A 19,576-nucleotide genomic window follows, 5' to 3' on the forward strand; every position below is an offset into this window, starting at 1 on the left:
CCGTGGCGTATCAAAACTAAGGCGGTTCAATAAAACGTCGGTGAATAGCAGAAGTTCCTTGTCGTCTTCGCGGGTCTGCGTACGCAATTGCTTCTTTTGTCGCATTTGGAGTGAACTATTTTTGCTATTTCATATGAAATTTGCGGCGTCAGCATTTTTAATTTTATTTAAAATTTAGCAAATACAGTTATATAGTGGTGTCCGCGTCAAAAATGAATTTTTTAGTGATCATTTTATATATATATATATATATATATATATATAAGATAATAATGAATAAAAAAGCAATAGTGATATATCGTAGTAGAAATAATAATTTATTATAATATGGCTTGGGCATCCAACGTTATTGACAGTGAAAATAATTTATACGGGCCGGGCCATAGTCGTAAATGGGCTTCCAATTCTTTATCTCCTATAAATAGTGGTGGCATTTCCCTTATGCATTTGAATTATTATTTTTTGGAGAAAAAATGGGAAAGGGTATAATGGGAGCTGCTGTTCTTCTTCTTCTCTGCAACGTCCTCTTCCACCCATCCTTCTCCTCTGCGACTGCAACCGAGCGGCCGCTGCTGGCGCCGGCGGTGAAGTCAACGACGATGGCGATGGAGAAAGCCTGCAACCTCACCCTGGACCCTAACTTCTGCCTGGTCTCACTCCAGGCCGACCCCCGCAGCCGCTCCGCGGACCTCTCCGGCCTCGCCGCCGTCGCCCTCGACCTCGCCGTCGCCAACGCAACCTCTACCATCGCCAAGCTGTCCGACCTGCGCGCCTCCGCTTCCGGTTCCTCCTCCGCCAAGCCCTCGACCAGGAACAAGCTCGAGGCATGCCTGATCCTCTACCGGAACGCGGTGCCGCCGCTGCGGCTGGCGGCGGAGTTCCTGGCGGAGGAGCACGTAGAGGTGGCAAGGGCCATGATGGAGGCGCCTGTTTTCGCACCGGGGAGCTGCGGGCAGCTGCTGGGGCGGGTGCTAGCCAAGGAAAACGACGATCTCTTCAATCTCATGCTCATCTCCAGAAGAATTGCAGAGGCTTTGACGCCATGAGAATTTAGTTTTGCTTGTTTAATTGAGCTTGATTAATTAATGGTAGCTCCTCTCCTGTTATCTACTTCCAGGAACATCAAAACTTGTTTTTCTCCCCCCATTTAAATGAACTATAACTCCTGGAACTATGACGAAATGTAGAAATAAATGTCTGTGATCCTGAAAGTTTTCACTTTGCTTGTTCTTACAGTTGTCTTATTACTGTCTTTTCTTCTTGTTAATCTAATTCAAAATAAATTAAAGAACTTTTCCTTTTAATTTCCATCTTGAAGATGAACTCTAAGTCCAACTGTTGCAATCTAAGAAAAAGGAGAGAAATTAAACAGAGACATCAATTGCATATTTTGTTTGTTTTCACTCTTTAAAATGATGAGTTCGATAGGGGAAAGCAAACTAATTGCATGATTTATTTTTTTTCGATCTTTCAAAAGGTCTACTACTCATGTAACTCTGAAGAATGAGAAAATGGTGAACTTGTTCATGCAAAAAAGTTTTCCTACCTTTCTACTGTTTGTCATCGTAAATCTGTAAAATGAGAAAATGGTGACCTTGTTCACGCAAAATAAGTGATCTAATAATCTTGGATTATTAATATCACCCCAAAATGAATTGCTGAAAAGGATTCATTTATGCATTTGTCTCATAAATTTAATTGGCACATTTATTATTTTTCAAGTTCTTTAATTCTCTCAACCACCCTCTGTTTCCTACACCGCCGAAGCCATTGATGCCATTTAAAGCTTCAAAGTAAGAAACTGGAAGTAGTATTTGTTGTTGAGAATTGAGATCGGAGACGGTGGAAGATTAATTGCCAAAATAAATGCGTTTGGAAAAGATGTTTCTTTCCCCGTCCAAAAAAATTATAAAAGTTTCCATTTTGTAGTTCATATATTTCTAGAAACAAAATATATATGTTTCTGCAGGCAATTAAATCTCTGCTCTTCTAGCTCAACAACAACAAGAAGATGATGAAGATGATGAAGCGCTCGTTGATGTCTTCTCTACTTCTCCTTTTCTTCCTGCAATCCATTTCTGGCTCCTCTTCGAATTCTTCTCCACATATAGAAGCTGTTTGCGAAAATGTGCAAGACAGCTACGTTGACAAGAAGTACTGCATCAAAACTCTGTCCTCCGACGTCCGTAGCCGCGGCGCCGACGATCGAGGCCTCGGAGTCATCGCCGCCGAGCTCACAGCTGCAAAGGCCGTCGCCATCAAGTCCCACATCGAGAAGGTCAGTCGATAGCGAAGTTTAAAGGATTGTAGTCGAGTTCGAGCCGTAACATTTACATCACATGATTACAAATGGGCAGGCGAGGAGGAAGGCGAGGGATGGGTACGGGCGGCGGCGGGCGGAGGCTGCGCTGCAGATATTCTCGGACGTGATACCGTCGGTGCAGTGGGCGGCGGAGTCGATAAAGGGGGAGTTCTACGCGAGCGCGGGGGCGGTGCTGTTCGTGGCGCTGGACGCGGCATCGGCGTGCGTGGGGGTGGTGGAGCTGGGAAAGGCCGCCGACGAGTACGTCAATCTGGCGCTCCTCGCTCAGGCCATCGCCGTCCACTTGCATTAGCTAACCGAACCGGCGGTGGCCGCCCCGCCTCTTTCATTGTATTTGGTTTACATTGTTGTTCCGATCTTTTGTTTGATCGAGTAGTCGACGCTGCTACCTAATTGTTTTTGCCAGTTTCAATCAACGCACACAAGGGGAACACAAGGGGAAAAAAATAATGGTGTCCTTTTTCGTCCTCTGACAGACTCTCCCTCTCCCTTGGCTTTTGGGGGTGGAAACTTCATTTTTCCTATGGTGTGCTTCCGGCATGAGTCAAAGCACGTCAATGGAGGGCGGGCACGATTCAGCCTGAGCTAAAAGATAGAGCTTGTGGAAACGTGAGAGAAAAAGAAAATGTTCGAGAGAAAAAGATTATTAGCAGAAAAGAATGGTCTCATCTAAGATTGTCACCAATAAGTTATTGATGAGTTGGAGTGAATATTGACTTTGTCATTGTTCGATCTTGATATAGCAAAGATTTGTAGAGAGATCAGCCAAAGTCCAAGGAGAAAATACTAGGAAGAGACCCAATATAACCACTTCAACACTCAAGGAAGATAAGGAAATCTTCGACAGAGGACAATGAAGGAGAAGTTGAATAATAGTTTAGGATTTTTTAGATATATGTGCATATACTTACGTCCAGTAAGCGATGACAATGAATTGGGTTCGGATCAGATTCTATATCCTCCGTACATATATCCATTGGGTATAGGATCTCTAATGGATATACTCATATCCATTAAAAGATTTGATATTTTCTATAGTTATAATTTTTTCTTTCTATCTGATTATTATCATTCAATAAAAATATATTAAAATTAACATCCTATTAAAAAATATATATATTGATCCTGTCCGAACCAAGAGTCAGCGGACGCTGGGCACGTGGCGCTCTCTGCTGGATCCTCGAGTACTCCGGCGAACCTGCAACAAAACCGAGCCGGGAGGGGTGTCCCGGCGACGGTCCTCCGACGCTCAAGTCAAGCGAGGAATGACAAGAAGGTAGCCTCAAGATGAAGACGTGCATACCTCCGGTGAAGAAATGGAGGCCTTATATAGACCCCTCGAAGAAGCCTGGGCGCGCCAATCAAAGCAGCCACCTGCATTTGACCATGCCCAGGCATGGGTCTGTCAGAAGGGCCATGCCCAAATATGGACCCGTCAGAAAAGGCGTCCATGAGGCCATACTGCTACTGTATCAACCTTTCCATGATGTGACGGCAAGATCCTCCATCGTGCGATCTTATGTACGGCCTAATCATCAGACATGCTTCTGCCGATATTCCATATCCCGAGCCGAGCGCATAGGCCGCTCGGCCACCTTTTTCTCCCCTCGCCCTTATTTTGTCCGGGCGGGTTGCCCGCTCGGCTCTTTGGCCCCTGCCGTTCGGGCTCCCGGTCGGCCCTTCGATCCTCCTGCCTTGGCGTCGGAAACCCAAACCCATGGATGGGTTATCTAACTCCGCTCGGACATACCCGGATGATCGGCTCGGCCATTAACCGCTCAGTCAGCCCTTCATCGGTTCCCAAGCTGAGACCCTTCAGGAAGTGGGTCCCCCATTCTCACTGCCGGATCACTTGCCTTCCCTTCAAGTCTAGTCGAAGAAGGCCGTGAGTCCGACTGACTGGACTATATGTGTCCGAGCGGGCGGTCATCGCCTTACCGTCGCCTATAATATTCTTTGAGCCGTTCGGCCCTTATGGCGGATTCAGCCGCTCGGCTCTTCGTTTTGAATGCCTTGTCGTTCAATGTGGATGTTTGCTTGTCTAAATCTTCTCGAAAATTGCGCAAATCCTTCCCATTAAGTCGCAGCACGCGCGGTATGACGCGCATTAATTGCGCCTGGTGGCAAGGCGCCACGTGGCTCTTCCCACGTGGCGGCGATGCTTAGTACGATGGGACGCGATTGCTTTGAAATGGACGGGCGGATGTTGGCCTCGCCTTTCGTGACCTGCATCCGACGGCGGAGGCCGACCAGCCTCGGCAGTATAAAATCTTCTTCTCCTCCCTTCGCCGCATGCTTGCTTGCGCGTTGCCTTCTGCTTCGTTCTGTTGCTGCGGCCTCCGGCGATCTAGCGTTTGTTTTTAGGCGGCGATCACCTCATCGGTGATTCTTTCCACCCGTTTCCTTCCCAGTGAGTCTTCTTCCTTCACTTACTAGGTCTTCTCTGCTCATTTCGCCCCTTTTGTTTCCCTGCCTTTGATTTCTTGCTATTCTCTTGCCTCTCCGAGATGGCAAGTTCCTCTGAACCCGTCACTCACGTTCACGGTCCCTGGTATATGACCATGGAGAGTCGGTTTGATGAGGAGGGTGCCCGGCGCCTCGTTCGGACGTATGGGATCCCTGATGACCACGAAATAATTATAGCCAGCCCGTCCGATCGGCCCCATAACCCGCCGATCGGCACCATTTGCTTTTTTCTAGACCAATTCCAGGGCGGCCTTAGATTTCCTACCCATCCATTCATTTTGGAGGTTTGTAATTATTTCCGCATCCCGCTCGGCCAGCTTGTACCGAACTCCTTTAGGTTGCTGAGCGGGGTGGTTGTCCTCTTTAAGCTGCATAGTATCCCACTTGACCCCAAAATATTCCACTTCTTCTTCTACCCCAAACAATCCGAGTTGGGCACTTTCATTTTCCAGAGTAGAATAGGCTTTAAATTTTTTGATAATATGCCGACCTCCAATAAGCACTGGAAGGAATTTTTCTTCTATATCCGACTTCCCGAGCGGCCGGCATTTCGAACCAAATGGCAGACCGCTGTGCCGACTCAGCCGGAGCTCGGCAAGTTCAGAAGCAATCCAGCCTACCTTCATGCAGCGAATTGGTTGTCTGGTCAGCGATACAAGATCGACCAGTTGCTGCTCAAGGGGGTGTTATATATTTTTAGGTTATCTCCCGTTCGGGCCAATCTTCCCTACCGTATGGGTAAGAGACTCTTTACTCCCTTTACCCTTTTTTATCTAACTGATTTTAATTTCTCCTATTGCAGCTGAAGTCATGTGGCGCTCCAAAGCTACCGCTCATCTGAAACTGAAGGCCGTGGAGATCGAGGCGGCCACCAAAAAGGAGCTCGCCGAGCGGGGTCTCATCCCCAGCCGCCCGGCGCAGTCCGCCCCTGAAACAGATGCTGCCCCATCCGCTTCAACGGAGGTTGAGGCGGATCTTGTTTCCTCGGCTCTCGCCGAGCTGGGAATTCCCCCGTCCGGGGATCCCCCGCTAGAACTTCGGCGAAAACGTCGAAGAGACTCCGGTCCTCCGCCACCCCAAGAGGGGGAACCACACGAGCCGATCGGCGTTACTTCGTCCGATCGCACGCCGTCGCAGATCGGGACTCCTGTGACATCGCCTCTTGCGCAGCCCACCGACTCTCCTCCCCTGCCGCTTACATCGGTTGGGCGAAACTTCCACCATAGGGGAGTCCTCTGGCCAGGCGACTGCAGCTGAAGAAGCGCCGACCGGCCACCCAACCATCAAGACCACCCTCCGATTCCCATCGGAGGAATATTTACTGTCCGCCGATCGGCCATCAAGTCCCGTTCACGAAATAACCTTGACGGGTCCGCTTGCCAAGCTTTTTGAGGACGCGCAGATTCAAGCGGCCCTCATGACGCCCAAGCAGCTCGGCGACAACAACATGCAACAGGCCACTCAGGTATTCATTTTTCTTCCTGTTCCATGCCACTATTTGATTCCTGATTTCGTTATTTCTTTTACAGCGCTGGGCTGAGCAAATCGCCACTAGCCGTCGGCTAGCCGAGCTGGAGGGTCTCCTGGAAAAACTTCAATTGTCGGGGGGTCCGTCGGCCGAGCGGGGGAAACAAACCCTCGAGGCCGAACAGAAGAAGGCTGCCGATCTGGCTACGGAGGTGGCCCGACTCGAAGACTTGGTGAAGAAACGGGACGGGGACGTGAAGCGCGCCAGTGGCCGGAAGAGGCGAGCGATTGCTGATCTGGATAAAATGAAAGTCGAAGTCCGGGCCCTAGATCAGCAATCTAAGAAACTAGAGGCCGAGCTGAATGCCGAGCGGGAGATCCGTTCGGCAGAGCGCACAAAGGCCGAGGTGGACTTGAAGGCTGTACAAGACACCTTAACCACTCCCCGAGCGGCCCTCAGAAAATATAAAGAGGGAGAGCTGAGTCGCCTAGCTGCAGCGCGCCAAGAATACCTCCACTCGGAGAGGTTCGGCGTAAAATTCGGCGACAACGTCTCTTCCACCTTCGCCGAAGCGGTCAAAGTCACGATGACATACTTGAAGAAAGGGGGCTACCTTCCCGAGGGAATGCATATTCCCGCCTCCGACCTGGCGGCCATGATTGATGATATTCCGGACGCCTTCTTCAACTTTGAAGACCCTGAGTGAGGCGGGTTATTTCAAGTACCTTCTATATTTTATCCGCTCGGCGGATGTAAAATTTTTGTACCTGCCGTTCGGCATAATTCTTCTAATGAAACTGTTCCTTTGCTTGTTTTCCTACTCATCGTCCCTGATGTTCTTTGGTTTACTTATCGTTGATACTTAGAGTCAGTCCTGCTCGTAAGAGTTCTCCTTCACGCGTCCGATCGGCTTGGCATATTGCATAGAGCCCGAGCGAGGTGGCCTAATCTCTTTGCATGTATCCTGCCTTTGTGAAGTCCACAAACGCCGAGTATCGAAGGACTAACTCCCAATCGGGCCTGAACGTTTTAATATTTGTAGTTTCCACGATTTCTTACTCTGGCATTCGTTATTCCGCTCGGGATGTTTATAGCCGATCGGCGCGGCTCTCGATTTTTGACGGTGCTCGTCGGCGCGGATATTTATAGCCGGTCGGCGCGGCTCTCGATCTTTAACGACGGTGCTAGTTGGCGCGGATATTTATAGCCGGTCGGCGCGGCTCTCGATCTTTAACGACGGTGCTCGTCGGCGCGGATATTTATAGCCGGTCGGCGCGGCTCTCGATCTTTAACGACGGTGCTCGTCGGTCTTCCGCTCGGAGGGTTTATAGACGCCGGCTCGTCTCTTGATCTTTAACGACGGTGCTCGTCGGCGCGGATATTTATAGCCGGTCGGCACGGCTCTCGATCTTTAACGACGGTGCTCGGCGCTCCGCTCGGAGGGTTTATAGACGCCGGCTCGTCTCTTGATCTTTAACGACGGTGCTCGTCGCGGATATTTATACCCGGTCGGCGCGGCTCTCGATGTTTAACTACGGTGCTGGTCCGGCTTCCGCCGGGGGATTTATAGACGCCGGCTCGTCTCTTGATCTTTAACGACGGTGCTCGTCGGCGCGGATATTTATAGCCGGTCGGCGCGGCTCTCGATCTTTAACGACGGTGCTCGTTGGCCTTCCGCTCGGAGGGTTTATAGACGCCGGCTCGTCTCTTGATCTTTAACGACGGTGCTCGTCGGCGCGGATATTTATAGCCGGTCGGCGCGGCTTTACGGTTTAACGTCTGGGCTAGACGGCCGTTAAGGCTAATTTTGACACTTCCGTTCGGCGTAGCTCTTTGCCTTTCACCCAGCTTGGATAATGCCCTCCTGGCCGAACGGCTCAGGATCTACTTCGTCGAGTATTTTGGCTCGGATAATATACCTCCGACCGAATGGTACGGGGCCTTCGTTCCTCGAGCGCTTGGCTCGACCAACTTACTTCCGGCCGAACGGCACGGGTTATTTGCTTACAAGTCTTAACCATATAAACCTCCCGGCCGATCGGCTCGGGGGCCTTCGCCACGATGATAATGCCTTATATTCGCTCCTTTGACTTTTCATCTCTGCATTTCAAGTATTTAGTCGAAAAATGAAATACACAGGGTGATTTACGATGATACACCTTTCACCCCGCCGGTAAGGTGGAGGTGGTTCGCACTCCCCGGCCTATCTTCCAGATAATACGCGCCCGAGCGGAGCCTTTCGATGATTTTGAAAGGGCCCGCCCATGGCGCTTCAAGCTTGTCGACGTAACCGGCTTGACTTTCTTCCGCAAGATCGCCGACTTGGAGCGATCTAGGAATTCTACGCCGGTTGTAGTTTTGCTTCATCCGACGGTATGCCATCAACCGAACGGACGCCTTTGCCCTCTCCTCTTCTACAAGTCAGCTCCATGTTTCTTCGTTCGGTGTTGTCATCATCATAGCTCTGGATCTGGCAATGCCGACTTGACCGGTATGACGACCTCACCGCCATATACCAAATGGAGCGGTGACTCCGTCCCTTCTTTTGGCGTCGTTCGGATAGCCCACAAGACGCCCGGCACTTCATCAGCCAACTCCTCCCAAATGGTCGAGCCGAGCGCAGAATATGAAGAATCTCCCGGTTGGCGACTTCAGCTTGACCGTTGCTCTGAGGATAGGCTACGGACGTGAAATGTTGCTCAATGCCGTAGCTTTTGCACCAATCCTCTAACATCTTCCCTGTAAACTGCCGCCCGTTGTCGGACACTAGTCGGCGAGGGATGCCGAACCGACAAATGATGTGTTGCCAAATGAATTTTTTAACCATCTGTTCAGTGATCTTTGCCAGCGGCTCGGCCTCCACCCACTTGGAGAAATAATCTACCGCCACTAGTAAAAATTTCCTCTGCCCGGTCGCCATCGGAAATGGACCCACAATATCCATTCCCCATTGATCGAACGGACATGAGATGGTTGATGCCTTCATCTCCTCTGCCGGTCGGTGGGAGAAGTTGTGATATTTCTGGCATGAAAGGCACGTAGATACTGTCTGAGCGGCATCTGTTTGTAAAGTTGGCCAAAAGTATCCGGCCAAGAGGATCTTCTTGGCCAATGAGCGTCCGCCCGGATGACCCCCGCATGATCCTTGATGTACTTCTTGGAGGATGTAAGCTGAGTCCTCCGAGCTTACACATTTCAGCAAAGGGCGCGAGAAAGCTTTCTTGTAAAGCTGATCTCCGATGAGTGTGAACCGACCGGCTCTTCTTCTGAGGAGCCGGGCTGCATATTCATCGGATGGTGTGGTGCTCGAACGGAGGAATTCTATAATGGGTGTCCTCCAGTCACTTGGAAATGTGAGGCCTTGCATCCGATCGACATGCGCCACCAGTAGCGTTTTTTCAATTGGTTGCTGAACGGCGACCGGCGTTATTGAGCTCGCTAGTTTGGCTAACTCATCGGCTGCCTGGTTCTCCGTTCGGGGGATCTTCTGAATAAGCACCTCTTGGAAAGTAGCTTTGAGTTTTTCAAAGGCCTCAGCGTAGAGTTTGAGCCGAACACAGTTGATTTCAAAGGTGCCGGAAAGTTGCTGAGTGGCCAACTGTGAATCAGAATAGAGTGTCACCCGAGCTGCTCCCACATGCCGTGCTGCCTGTAATCCGGCTATGAGGGCCTCATACTCTGCTTCGTTGTTAGTAGCTTTGTAATCTAGCCGGACGGATAGGTGCATCTTTTCTTCCTGAGGTGAGAGTAGTAATATCCCGATCCCACTTCCAAGCCGAGTGGAGGATCCATCCACATATATTCTCCACATAGCTTCAGGCTCTGGCCTTTGCACTTCGGTCACAAAATCAGCCAAGGATTGGGCTTTAATCGCCGAGCGGGGCTGATATTGGATGTCAAATTCACTCAATTCTGTCGTCCACTTGATAAGCCGTCCAGACGCTTCCGGATTCAACAGCACTCTTCCAAGTGGACTGTTCGTCCGGACAATAATGGTATGGGCCAAGAAATACGGTCGCAGGCGCCGAGCGGCAAGAACCAAAGCGAAAGCCAACTTCTCGAGCCCGGTGTAACGAGATTCAGCGTCTTTTAAAATATGGCTTAGAAAATACACCGGCTGCTCTTCGCCGTTCGGCCGAGCCCACAGCATGCTCGATTGACGACAGATACATATAAAGTGACTCACCCCCGATCGGCTTGGCTAACACTGGCGGAGAATTAAGATATATCTTCAACTCTTCAAATGCTCGGTCACATTCTTCATCCCACTGGAACTTAGCAGCCTTGCGCAGAACTTCGGTCGGCGGTTCGGAGATGAATCTGGATAAGCAGTTATCCGACCGGTCAACCTCTGCACTTCTCTAGTATTTCTAGGGGACGGCATGTCTTGCAGTGCTTTCACCTTTCTAGGGCTTCTATTCCCCGCTCGGTCACTATGTACCCCAAGAAACGCCCTCCTTTAGCTCCGAACAGGCACTTCTGTGGATTTAGCTTGACTCCATATTTGCACAGTGTTCGGAAGGTTTCTTCCATATCCTTGAAGAGATCAGCCGCTCGGACGGATTTGATAAGAATGTCGTCAACATAAACTTCCAGATTTCGCCCGATCTGCTCCTTGAAAACCTTGTTCATCAAGCGTTGATAGGTGGCTCCGGCATTCTTCAATCCGAACGGCATCACATTGTAACAATATGTGCCGTCAGCCGTTACGAAGCTTACTTTTTCTTGGTCTTCCCGGGCGAGCGGTACTTGATGATATCCTTGGTAAGCATCAAGCATGCAAATTAGTTCGCAGCCGGCTGTGGAGTCCACCAACTGATCTATCCGGGGCAGAGGATAAAAATCCTTGGGGCATGCCTTGTTTAAATCTCGAAAGTCGATGCAGACCCTCCACTTGCCGCCCGGCTTGGAGACCAAGACTACGTTGGCCAGCCAGCTCGGGAACTGCACCTCGCGTATGTGGCCGGCCTTCAGAAGTTTTTCTACTTCCGTCCGGATGATGGCATTCTGCTCGGCGCTGAAGTCCCTTTTTCTCTGCTTCACTGGCCGAGCGTCCGGTCGGACATGCAATTCATGTTGCGCTAGGCTCGGCGAAATCCCAGGTAACTCATGTGTCGACCAGACGAAGACATCATGATTTCGTTGGAGGCATTGGATCAGCTTCTCCTTCTGTTCTTCCGCCAGATCAGAGGCGATAAAAGTCGTGGCCTCCGATCGGGTCGGATGGATCTGGACTTCCTCCTTTTCATCATAAATTAAAGCAGGAGGTTTCTCGGTTATGGCATGTACCTCAATTCGGGGAGCCTTCCGAGCGGAACAAGCCTCTGCTCGGATCATCTCTATATAGCACCGCCGAGCTGCTAGCTGATCTCCCCGCACTTCTCCTACTTTGTCCTCCACGGGGAACTTTATCTTCTGATGGAAGGTTGAGACAACTGTTCGGAATTCGCCGAGCGCCGGTCGTCCCAAAATGACGTTGTAGGATGAGGGAGAGTCGACCACCACGAAGTTAACTGTCCTGGTCCTCCTAAGCGGCTCTTCTCCCAACGAGGTGGCCAGCCGGATTTGTCCGACCGGCTGAACTTCGTTACCCGTAAACCCGTAGAGCGGGGTTGTCATGGGCAGCAGCTCGACTCGATCAATTTGTAACTGATCGAACGCCTTCTTGAATATGATGTTGACCGAACTTCCTGTGTCAATAAATACGCGGTGAATGGTGTAATTTGCTATTACCGCTTTAATGAGCAGCGCGTCGTCGTGGGGCACTTCTACTCCTTCTAAGTCCTCGGGTTCGAAAGTGATTTCCGGTCCACTCGCCCGCTCCTGGCTGCAACCGACCGCGTGGATCTGAAGTTGCCGGACGCCCGCCTTTCTGGCTCGGTTGGAGTCTCCTCCGGTCGGCCCGCCAGCAATAACGTTGATCTCGCCCCGGGAAGTATTGCTCCTATTTTCCTCCTCCCGAGCGGACGGTCGTGACCGTTCTCTGAACGTCCGGCGATTCTCCTGCCTCGGGGATCGGTGCCGATCGGGTGTCTGCTGATGTCGCCTCTCGGTGCGGGTTCGGTCAGCTTCATGAGTCCTAAGTCTCCTGTCGGTGGGAGGAGACCGTCGCTCGGCTTTCCTGGGAACAGGATTGGACACAAAGGGAAGGCTTCGGCAATCCCTCGTGTTATGCGTATCCGTCTGGTGGTAGGAGCAGAACATAGGGGTCCACCTCTTCTTTGGCTTGGGCCGAGTGGCAGCCACCTCTTGTACGTGAGATCTGGCGTGTGGGGATCGGATTGCTTCGGCCCTCGGTCCTCTAGGCGGCTGCTGAGCGGCTTGCTGTTTCCGCTCGGCATGAATAGGTGCCCGCTCGGCTGGAGCTTCCTTTTTCCGAGCGGCTTGCGCTTCTTCCACATTTATGTATTCGTTGGCCCGATGCAGCATGTGATCATAATCTCGGGGCGGCTTTCGGATGAGCGATCGGAAGAAGTCCCCATCCACAAGGCCTTGCGTGAAGGCATTCATCATTGTCTCCGATGTGGCCGTTGGGATATCCATCGCCACTTGGTTGAACCGCTGAATGTAAGCTCGAAGCGATTCTCTCGGCTCTTGCTTGATGGCAAACAAGCTGACACTTGTCTTTTGGTAACGCCGACTGCTGGCAAAGTGGTGGAGGAAGGCCGTTCGGAATTCCTTGAAGCTCGTGATGGATCCGTCCGGCAACCTTCGAAACCACCGTTGAGCCGATCCCGAGAGGGTGGTAAGGAAAACTCTACACTTTACTCCATCTGTGTACTGATGGAGCGTGGCTGTATTATCGAACTTACCCAGATGATCATCCGGGTCCGTTGTTCCATTGTATTCGCCGATCGTCGGAGGCACGTAGTGCTTGGGCAAAGGGTCTCGTAGGATAACCTCCGAAAATTGACGATTGATCCGCTCGGGGGAGTAGTCCGCTCGGGGAGCTTTTCCCTTCCTTTCATCCCGCCTTGGCATTTCATCTGAGGAAGATCCTCTATCTCTTCGGGCTGGTATGGCTTCAGGAGTGCGAAACAAGGCCCGATGGAATGCGACGGTGGTTGGAGGTGCTTCCGCTCGGCCATGAGACGCAGATGTTGCTTGCTGCTCCACCCGCTCGGCGGATGCTTTTTGTTTTTGCTCCATGAGTTTAGCGGCCCTTATCTCGACCAGAGCCTCGAGTTCTTCTGTTGAAAGCGTCACCGTGTGTTGTCGTCCAGCCTCGTCCATTGTCTCCGATCGGATGCAGGAGCGTTCCCACAGACGACGCCAATTTGATCCTGTCCGAACCAAGAGTCAGCGGACGCTGGGCACGTGGCGCTCTCTGCTGGATCCTCGAGTACTCCGGCGAACCTGCAACAAAACCGAGCCGGGAGGGGTGTCCCGGCGACGGTCCTCCGACGCTCAAGTCAAGCGAGGAATGACAAGAAGGTAGCCTCAAGATGAAGATGTGCATACCTCCGGTGAAGAAATGGAGGCCTTATATAGACCCCTCGAAGAAGCCTGGGCGCGCCAATCAAAGCAGCCACCTGCATTTGACCATGCCCAGGCATGGGTCTGTCAGAAGGGCCATGCCCAGATATGGACCCGTCAGAAAAGGCGTCCATGAGGCCATACTGCTACTGTATCAACCTTTCCATGATGTGACGGCAAGATCCTCCATCGTGCGATCTTATGTACGGCCTAATCATCAGACATGCTTCTGCCGATATTCCATATCCCGAGCCGAGCGCATAGGCCGCTCGGCCGCCTTTTTCTCCCCTCGCCCTTATTTTGTCCGGGCGGGTTGCCCGCTCGGCTCTTTGGTCCCTGCCGTTCGGGCTCCCGGTCGGCCCTTCGATCCTCCTGCCTTGGCGTCGGAAACCCAAACCCATGGATGGGTTATCTAACTCCGCTCGGACATACCCGGATGATCGGCTCGGCCATTAACCGCTTAGTCAGCCCTTCATCGGTTCTCAAGCTGAGACCTTTCAGGAAGTGGGTTCCCCATTCTTACTGCCGGATCATATATAATTTTAAAAAATAGATTAAACATCTATATAGTCTCCTCATAATATCAACAAAAATAGTAAGTTGATTTTGAAAAAAAAATTCTTCAATATATGTATATATATTATTTAATCGGGTATTCGGGTCGGATATCGGGTATTGATAATCCCTCTATACCCTCCTCCATTCGGGTCAGATATCGGATTCTCCATCGGGTTCGGATGAAATTGTCATCCCTAGGTCCACAGGAGCGGATGACGGGTGACCTTTTATAGGGTGGTAGTTATGTCCTCATATTCTCTACGTGTTCCAAGGTTCTCGCCAACATTACCTATATTTTCTGAAATAAATTGTCACGTTGCCCACCTCTTCCATATTAGATGGTCACGTTTCCCACGTTTTCGGGGGATAATGGATACATTGTTCGTATCTTCTGCGAGCCATAGCTTATCGTCTGGAATTGATGACGATTCGGATTTGGGAGTGGCCTGGAATCAGGAATGACGTGGAGCCAAGAATGGCTCAGGGAGTCGAGGCCAACGCGGAGTCGGAGTGGCACGAAATTGGGGACGGTCATGGTGCTGGGGATGACACTAAGCGTGTCGGGTGGTCTGGCTTAACTAGACTATTGACTTCTCATTAATTATGTGATACCCTTTGATCAACTCTTGTATCACCAGTTTCACATTCAAGTCTAGTCGAAAGAGGCAGGAGTACAACTTGTTAGGACCAAAAGTAGCTAGAGGGGGGGTGAATAGCTCGTCGCGTTCACTCGTTGCTCGGCGTTGCTTGGCGTTGCTTGTTTCTTCAAGCATATGCAGCGGAAAATACAGAAACAAATGCAACAACGCTAACACGGTTGGTTTACTTGGTATCCACCTCACAAGAGGTGACTAGTCCAAGGATCCACACCACGCACGCACCCTCCACTATGAAAACACTCCTTTTCGGTAACTACCGAGGGCGGAGAAGCCCTACAAGACTCTCAGTACAAGAAGAAAGGAAAGGGAAACAAAATACAAGCGCAAAGCTTACAATGAGTATAGAAAACCCTAACCCTAGCTTCTCTTCTTGCCTTTGATCCGCCTCTTGACTTGGAAAGCTTCCAAGATCCTTCAAGAACTGGCGATCTGATCTTTGAGAGCGCTGTGGAGGAGCTGGCGAGTAATCTGGAGTGAATCGGAGAAGCGATGCCGCAGCCATCACACGCCTGCAGCTATAAACGACGCCAACGGTCGGATCCCGATCGATTCGAATGTTCCCAATCGATCGGGGAGGCTTTGGATCGATCCACGGATCGATCCAGAGCGCCTCTGTGCTCTGGAAACGCGCCTGGATCGATCCACGGATCGATCCAGCGCTTATCGCGCGAAGCAGCCGCGTCCCAATCGATCCACTGATCGATTGGGACCTCTGGATCGATCCACGGATCGATCCAGAGGCTCTCTGTTCGCTGGGACAGGTCTGGATCGATCCACTGATCGATCCAGAGCCTGGATCGATCCACTGATCGATCCAGCACTTGATTTTTGTCCAAAACCAAGTCCCAAACCTCCCAAACCAACATCCGGTCAACCTTGACCTGTTGGTATGTCATGCCTAGCATCTAGTCACTCCCTTGACCTGCTAGGACTCCCTTACCAAGTGTCCGGTCAATCCCTTTGACCCACTTGGACTTTTCTCTGTGCCAAGTATCCGGTCAATCCCTTTGACCTACTTGGACTTTTCTTTCATGCCAAGTATCCAGTCAATCCTTTGACCTACTTGGACTTCCCAGCACCAGATGTCCGATCATCCTTGATCCATCTGGATTTTCCCTTGCCTGGCTTCACTCACCAGGACTTTCACCTAGCTTCACTCACTAGGGTTTTCCATCTGCCTAGCTTCACTCACTAGGACTTTCACCTGGCTTTACTCACCAGGATTTCCATCTGCCTAGCTTCACTCACTAGGACTTTCACCTGGCTTCACTCACCAGGATTTCCATCTGCCTAGCTTCACTCACTAGGACTTCCTTCTGCCTGGCTTCACTCACCAGGACTTTTCTTCTGCCTGGCTTCACTCACCAGGACTTTCATACTGCCTAGCTTCACTCACTAGGTCTTTCATTTTGCCTAACATCCCAGTTAGGACTTCCCAGTCAAGTATCCAGTCAACCTTGACCTACTTGACTCTTCTTCAATCAATATCTTATTGTCAAACATCTAAACCCAAACCAAGACTCAGCTTGGTTACCCAAGTCAACCTTGACCTGAGGGATATTGCACCAACACAACTGACTGAACTATTATGTATTTAAATATGTCAGTTCTTTCTGCTACGACTGTAATAAAAAAGCCTTTTGAGATTTTTACTGGTTGAATTCCTACTCTAGCTTAGCATCTTGATAAAAGATCCACTCGTCGCTGATCGAATCGAAGGAACCCTTCTATCTAGGCTTGTTACAAGGCAGAGTCGAGAGATATAAATCTTGTCTATCGAAGAGGGAGTTGAGAGATAGATCCTTAAGAGACACTCTAAGTCTTGACCTCAACTATATCCGAGTCGGAGGGGTGTGGGTCATGAAAAAGACAGGAGACATGACATGTGCTCAATCCTTGTACGAATGGGAGGTTGATATCGTCGAGTGTTTAATCTCGACCTTGGCTATGTCCGATTCGGGGAGTTTAGACCCCAAAAAGGGTATTATTAATGGGGATACGCTATGCACTCAACCTTTGTATGAAGGAGAGGTTGTTATCGTCGAGCTTTAGATCTTGACGTTGGTTATGTTCAAGTCGAGAAAGTTTAGGCCATAAAAAGGATATTATCGATGGAGATACAATATGCGCTCGATCCTTATATGAAGGGGATGTTGATATCGTCGAGCTTTGGATCTCGACTCTAACTATGCCTGAGTCTGGAAATTTTAGCCTTTAAAAGGACATTATAGATAGAGATATGACATGTGCTCGACCGTTATACAAAGGGAAGGTTAATATTGACGAACCTTGAATTTTGATCTCGACTATGCCCGAGTGAGAGAGTTTGGGCCCTCAAAAGGACATTATCGATGGAGATACGATATACAGTTAACCCTTGTATAAAAGGGATGTTGATATCGTTGAGCCTTGGATCTCAACCTCGACTATTTATAAGTCAGGGGAGTTTGGGCCATAAAAAGGGCATTGTCAATGGAGATACAATATACCTTTGACCCTTATACAAATGAGAGGTTGATATTGTCAAGACTTGAATCTCAACTCCAACTACGTCTGAAGCTGGGAAGTTTGGTTCCTAAAATGGATATTATTTATGGATATACGATATGCGCTTAACTCTTGTACGAATTGGAGGTTGATATCATCGAGCATTGGATGATCTCAACCTTGACTTTGTCCGAGTCGAGAGAATTTGGGTCTTGAAAAGGAAATTATCGATGAACATACGATATGCATTCAAACCTTATATGAATGTGAGCTTGATATCGACCCTGACTATAATCGAGTTAGGGACGTTTATGCTTTGAAAAGGACATTATCGATGAAGATACGATATGTGCTCGACTCTTGTACGGAGGGGAGGTTGATATCGTCGAACCTTGAATATCGGCTCCGACTATATTTGATTCAGGGAAGTTTGGTTCATGAAAAGGACATTATTGATGGATATACGATATGCACTCAACCCTTGTATGTATAAGGAACTAGAGTGCTAAACATGCAGAAAGCACAGCGGAAAATAGCTAGTTCATTTCTAGAAGATCCATGCGAAAGAAATAACCACATATACTAAGTTAAATTAAAAGAAGTTATACCTTTGCTACGTGCTCTTCGAAATACCCGTAGCAACTTTTTCTTTGAATGCAGATCTCAGAGCGATCAACTGTTCGCGCCTTATACGGTATCCATACGAACAAACTTTTCATCTTTCTCATGAACCCAAGAAGTGGAGAAGAAAAACCTACCACGGTTGCGCTAGCAACCACAAGGAAGGTCTCGGTGGAGGAAAGAAGAAGAGAAGAAGACAAATAAACATACACTCCTTCAATGGTCAAAAATTACCTTTTGTACTCTCTTGGAATACCAAAAGTCCTTTGATCTTTTTATCTTCCTTCATGAATTGACTCTTAGTCCTCTTTCATGAAAAGCTTTTTCATCTTCTTCTTTTACATGATCAATTCATGTAAAAGACCTTTCCTCTTATTTGGTGAATTCGAGTTCACCCAATGAGTCTAACTCATTGACCCTCATCAATCCAAATTAACTTCATGAGTCTAATTCGAATTGAACTCAATCCAATAATTGAATCTAACTCAATGAGTCTAATTCAGTTTAGACTTAATCTAATGATCCATCATATAAACTCATCTTCAAAATAACTTATTTTTTATATGACCCAATAGACTCTCATAACGTTGGCAATGTATCTAAAATTATTTTAGATACATAAGCAATGAGTAACATCTAACAAGGTATCATTGTTACCCAAGTGATGAGAATGTCGAGATCCAACTTAACCTTTCAATGTCTATTATCTTGTATGACTCAATTCTTCTATCATTGATATTTAGATTGATCAATAAGGTATGAACTGTATCATCCTCTTATCAACCTTTGTGTTTCTTGATCTCTAAAGAGACACACTCAAACAAATAAGCTCAATATCTAATATTGACTTATTTGAGTATGGTCATATATTTTTGTATCCTACTAATCAAGGGGCTCACAAATATCACTTTCGTCAGATGAAAGGGATAGATTCTATCTACATCACTCATATCTTGCTGCATAGCTAATAACATATCCAATGATCGACTTTATAGTTCACCTTGTTACAGGTGACATTTACTAATACTAAAGTACACACCTCCTTATGTAAGGAACCGTACTGACTTCAGGTCTAAGGACTATTCATATCAATAATCACATGAGAATGTTAATGACACTCATATAATGATCCATGAACCATTCTCATGACAGGTAATTCAATACATATTCTTTAATATATACTCATGTGTCAACCTGATATCTCATATCCATGACTTCTGAGATTAAGTCATCCGTTGACCTACATGCTAGTCTCAACGTATTAATATTATCCTTGTATATTGATATTTGACTAGAAATAGTTAAGAGAGTGTTTATATATATATACATGCTCCCACTATTAATTTAACTAATTGATATGTTGTAGATTACAACCTACTACCCTATGTAATGCCCGAAAATTCTCAAAACTATTTTAGAAATATTCTATAATTATTCTGAAATTTTAGAATATTTTTACAGAATTGTTAGAGTAGCAGAAGTAGTAAAAATAAATAGAAAACGAAAACGGCCTAAGCG

General features: G+C 48.6%; 2 protein-coding genes across 2 annotated transcripts; both read left to right on the top strand.

Annotated features, from left to right (window-relative positions):
* Positions 1–488: 488 nt before the first annotated feature.
* LOC121972798 (pectinesterase inhibitor-like) lies at positions 489–1,046 on the top strand. Its single transcript, XM_042524428.1, has one exon. The coding sequence runs from the start codon at positions 489–491 to the stop codon at positions 1,044–1,046; it is 558 nt and encodes a 185-aa protein (XP_042380362.1).
* A 779-nt stretch (positions 1,047–1,825) lies between these two features.
* Positions 1,826–2,735, top strand: LOC121973685 (putative invertase inhibitor). Its single transcript, XM_042525071.1, has 2 exons — positions 1,826–2,278; positions 2,358–2,735. Exons 1-2 carry the CDS (start codon positions 2,012–2,014, stop codon positions 2,613–2,615), a joined length of 525 nt encoding a protein of 174 aa, XP_042381005.1. The 5' UTR covers positions 1,826–2,011; the 3' UTR covers positions 2,616–2,735.
* Positions 2,736–19,576: the final 16,841 nt, after the last annotated feature.

The sequence above is a fragment of the Zingiber officinale genome, chromosome 4A (assembly GCF_018446385.1).
Source record: "Zingiber officinale cultivar Zhangliang chromosome 4A, Zo_v1.1, whole genome shotgun sequence".
Taxonomy (NCBI): domain Eukaryota; kingdom Viridiplantae; phylum Streptophyta; class Magnoliopsida; order Zingiberales; family Zingiberaceae; genus Zingiber; species Zingiber officinale.

Coding starts and splice junctions, on each gene's coding strand:
- LOC121972798 (XM_042524428.1), top strand. CDS start 489: ATGGGAGCTGCTGTTCTTCTTCTTCTCTGCAACGTCCTCTTCCACCCA.
- LOC121973685 (XM_042525071.1), top strand. CDS start 2,012: ATGATGAAGATGATGAAGCGCTCGTTGATGTCTTCTCTACTTCTCCTT. Junction 2,279..2,357: donor TCAAGTCCCACATCGAGAAG/GTCAGTCGATAG, acceptor ACAAATGGGCAG/GCGAGGAGGAAGGCGAGGGA.